The sequence below is a fragment of the Ailuropoda melanoleuca genome, chromosome 2, assembly GCF_002007445.2.
Source record: "Ailuropoda melanoleuca isolate Jingjing chromosome 2, ASM200744v2, whole genome shotgun sequence".
Classification (NCBI taxonomy): domain Eukaryota; kingdom Metazoa; phylum Chordata; class Mammalia; order Carnivora; family Ursidae; genus Ailuropoda; species Ailuropoda melanoleuca.
Genome location: NC_048219.1, coordinates 88,463,753 through 88,467,470, shown reverse-complemented (window position 1 = coordinate 88,467,470; position 3,718 = coordinate 88,463,753). Strand labels below are relative to the sequence as shown.

General features: G+C 55.4%; 1 protein-coding gene across 2 annotated transcripts in view; it reads left to right on the top strand.

The window, feature by feature from the left end:
* The first annotated feature begins 3,406 nt into the window (after positions 1 to 3,406).
* The window catches only part of SELENBP1 (selenium binding protein 1), a 7,642-nt gene continuing 7,330 nt past the window's right edge, over positions 3,407 to 3,718 (top strand). For both annotated transcript variants that reach the window (XM_034654276.1, XM_019799749.2), the window contains exon 1: positions 3,407 to 3,490. In XM_034654276.1, the coding sequence (XP_034510167.1) occupies positions 3,487 to 3,490 (4 nt within the window). In that variant the 5' untranslated portion in view covers positions 3,407 to 3,486. The remainder of the gene's footprint in view (positions 3,491 to 3,718) is intronic.

Sequence of the window (3,718 nt, the reverse complement as noted above, 5' to 3'; positions counted from 1 at the left end):
ATCCCCACTCCCTTCCCACCATGCAGACCTCACTGCTCAGTTCAGGAGATGCCTGCTTCCTCGCACTCTCCCCATGCCCAAGAAAGAGCCTCTGAGACTCCCCAGAGACCAAACACCACAGCTTTCCGAATTCCTTTTGGTGCTTCTGTCTCCCCGCTGCCTCCCCACTGCCCTCCCTGCTCCTCACCCCTGCCAAAGCCAGAGCCAAACAAAACACAAAATGGCCCCAGAGTAATTAGAAAAACTGTGAGCTCCAGTCAGATGAACCTAGGTGGGAATCCTGGTCTGCATCTCCAAGGTGCCTTGGCCCCTTCTGAGCCTCAGCTTCTTCCTAAGTAAAAGGAGGATGATTTACCTAAAAGATTGGAGCATGGCAAGGGTTAAGTGGGGCGCACGTGTGCAAGGGTGCGTGTGACCAGGCGGTTCATACAGGTTAGTTCTGCTTTCTCTCTAATATCACTCCCTTGTCTGGACTTTGATTGATTCCCTGTCACTTTTATTTTGCTAGAGATAAAGAACAACACTTTTCTTTATCTTTTTAACATTTTTTAACATTTTTCTTCTTGGAGACTCCAGCTTCCTCATCTCCTCTCCCTTCCCTTCTCTGGGTTTAACCCTTCTTTCCTCACTTCGCCATCTTGCCAAATGGTAGTCTCAGGACCTGTTTAAAGAGGTCCAAAGAAGTCTGGCTGAGGCTGGAAGGCAAAGGCAGGACACGCAGTGGGGCTCTCTGCCCCCAGGGCCACAAGAATCCATTTTCTGTCTGTGGTGATGGAGCAGAGCCAAGTCAGGCAGCAGTTACATAACCGCCTGGCTGTTGGGCAGCCAGCCTGATAACCTCCGTCCTCCAGTATTTACTGTGCTTTTCTAGAGCTTGAAAGAGCAGGAAGGAGCATGGGCCGCACCCACCCTTCTCTGCAGTGGCTCTGTCCAGTATCAGGGTAGTGTACAGCCTCCTGGGACCAACAGACCTGGGCTAAGGTCCCACCGTCCCCAGGGACAGCCCAGCGCAGGAAGCTCAGGGCTCTCCCCACATCCCTTTGTGTGAATCTGGGAGTCAGCCCGCTCTGGCTGGACTCTGGTTGGCTAGGGGAGGGCAGATCAGATGGAGAAGGGAGCCCTTAAGCTCCTGAGAAGCAACATTTGGGATGCTTAGGCCACAAGGACTGACTGGGGTGGCCCACGATGGGAGCAAAGACCCCAGGGGCCATGGACACCTCTATTACCTTCCTGAGCCCTCTCCCTGGACTGCCTCCACCTGTAGCCCTAATTTGGGCTTTTCCCATGCACCTTGCAGGTCTGGAGGAAGCATTCTGGGAGAAAGCAGTAGGTAGAGGCTAGGGTGCCACGCAGGAGCTGCCGAGCATGCCAGGTCCGAGGTTGGGGCACGGGGGAGCTGGCAGTCCGGGACGGAACAGTGCTTTGCAATTCTTGTCTAGGACAAGCAAAAACACAGCCTCCTTGGAGGTAATGACTCAAGGACTTTTGATGAGAGGGTGAGGATGGGCTTTCTTTCTCTTTCAGATCTTGGTCGGTGGGCTACTTCAAGTCCCAAAGCAGGAAAGTAGAGGAGGTATGAGATGAGACCTCAGGAGGAAGAGGAAGAGGCCAGAGGGACAGGCTGAAGGCAGGGTAAGCGGAGGCAGCCAACGGACGAGGAAGCTAGCAGAAGCGAAGAAGCAGCCATGAGGGGCCAGCCGCTGGGAGCCAGTGGCACCCACACGGCTGACTGTGGCTCATGCCTGGCCAGTGGTGCAATGGTGACGATGCAGATGTAGGGAGAAGCCAGGAGAGGTTGAGGGGTACTGGGGCAAAGGGGTAAGGGAGGCTCCCTGCCATGGGCAGCCACGGAGCATCTCCTGTGTGGGCTCCCTCACCCATGGGAACCAGGAGGACAGACACCCAGTGGACGGCGGCCCGGTTTTGTTCTCCTTCCTTCCGCTCCGGTTTGGGAAGTCCATGGATCTTTCCACTGGCAGTCTCAAGACCAAACTTTGTCCCTTTCACCATCCAATAAAAACTTCACCCCACAGCTTTCATCCAAGGAGATGAAAGTGGCTCATGTAGACCCGGAGTCAGCAGGTTCCTAGAAGAGTGGGGCAAAGGTTACCCTTGTCAGGCAGCCAGCTTTCAGGAAGAGGGGCCCCTTGGCTTCAAGACGAAGGACTATTGGGGTGGCTTCCCTTGTCCAGCCCTTCAAACCTGGGCTTTTCTGGATGCAGGCAGCCCCAGAGAGAGCTAACAGATCAGGCCTCAACCCTCCCTTGGTTCCTCAGCGAGCAGTTGCCATTTGCCCGGAGGCCATGACATGTCCGTAGGACACTGTCCTAGCAGGCTCAGCAGCCCTGGCCAGCACCGAATCCTCCAGGGGAGGCCTCCTTCTTTCCTGGAGAGTTGGAGACCCTGAGAGTTTTATGACTCATCGCAGGCCAGTGAGGGACAGCAGTACCATACTGGGCTGCCCTGGGGCCCTGCTATCTGCCTGGGGAGCTGTTGAGGTACCAAGTGGAGGGATGGGGGGGAACTCCACTTCCGCCTCCTGAGATTTATGAGGGTAATAGAAAGTGGTGATGGGCACTGCCAACTTCCCTTCCGCTTCAAAGCTCAAGGGGAATACATGAGTCTGGAGAAAGTGAAACCTGGATATACTAAACCCTGGTTCCTGTCAGACCAGCTGTGGCAGGAAGATAGGGGTGAGCAGTTGAGGGTTGGGTAAGATTGTGCTCTTTGGAGCACGGATGTCTGGAATGAGACGGTAATTTTAGGAAAGAGCTGACCCTGGCTGTGGATAGGAGCAAATGGGCCACAGCCCTGGGTGCCCCTCAATGGCAAGAAACAGATCCAAGTACAGAGAAAAGGCTTTAGAGGCAGGGACACGTGCACGCATGTGCTCACACAGACACGCACACTCACGCACACTCACACACACGGGCACCTATGCACAGGCCCACACAGACAGAAACACTCTGGCCGACACAAGCTCACGTAAGTACACACAGATGTGCCCAAGTCCAGGCACACAGAAACACTCACACCGGCACATATTCACACACACACACACACACACACGCACACACAGGCAATGCACAGGCATACAAGACCATACAAGACCATGCACAGGCATACACAGACCCACAAATCACATCTGCCCAGGCACCCACAAAAGAGATGCGTGCACAGGCACACCACATATCTGCATATGCCCACGTGCGCGCGCACGCACACACACAAACACACACACACAGTAACTCAAACACCAGCCTCCCAGGCCATTGGAGAGCGTCCTGGCCAGCTGCCCTTGGTCTTTCACTCTTTCACCCTGGGCTGCAGCCCAGGCCCTCCTCCTGCTCCACCCCGCCCCCAGTTGGTTGTATAAATTCCTTCCCTTTGCCCCTTCCCAGCACAGCCTCCTTGGACACCAGCACAGCCTCTGTCTCTGCTCACTCCTGGCAGGCCGGTCAGGATCAAAGCTTACCAACAGGCAGCATGGGTAAGGAAGGGGCCTTCTGACAACCAAGTGCCACCGACATCTGGCCCGCAATATAGAAAGTGACAGAAAAGCTGGGTGTGGGAAGCTGGTTAAGGGAGGGGGTGCTGAACTCTGCTCCACTGTCCCCACCCCCACCCCTGCATTTCCCAGTTCAGCCAAAGTTTCTAGAGCTGCAAGGAGAGGAGGGTAATGGGACTGCTGGGATGGGTGGCCCTGGACCCCCCCCCC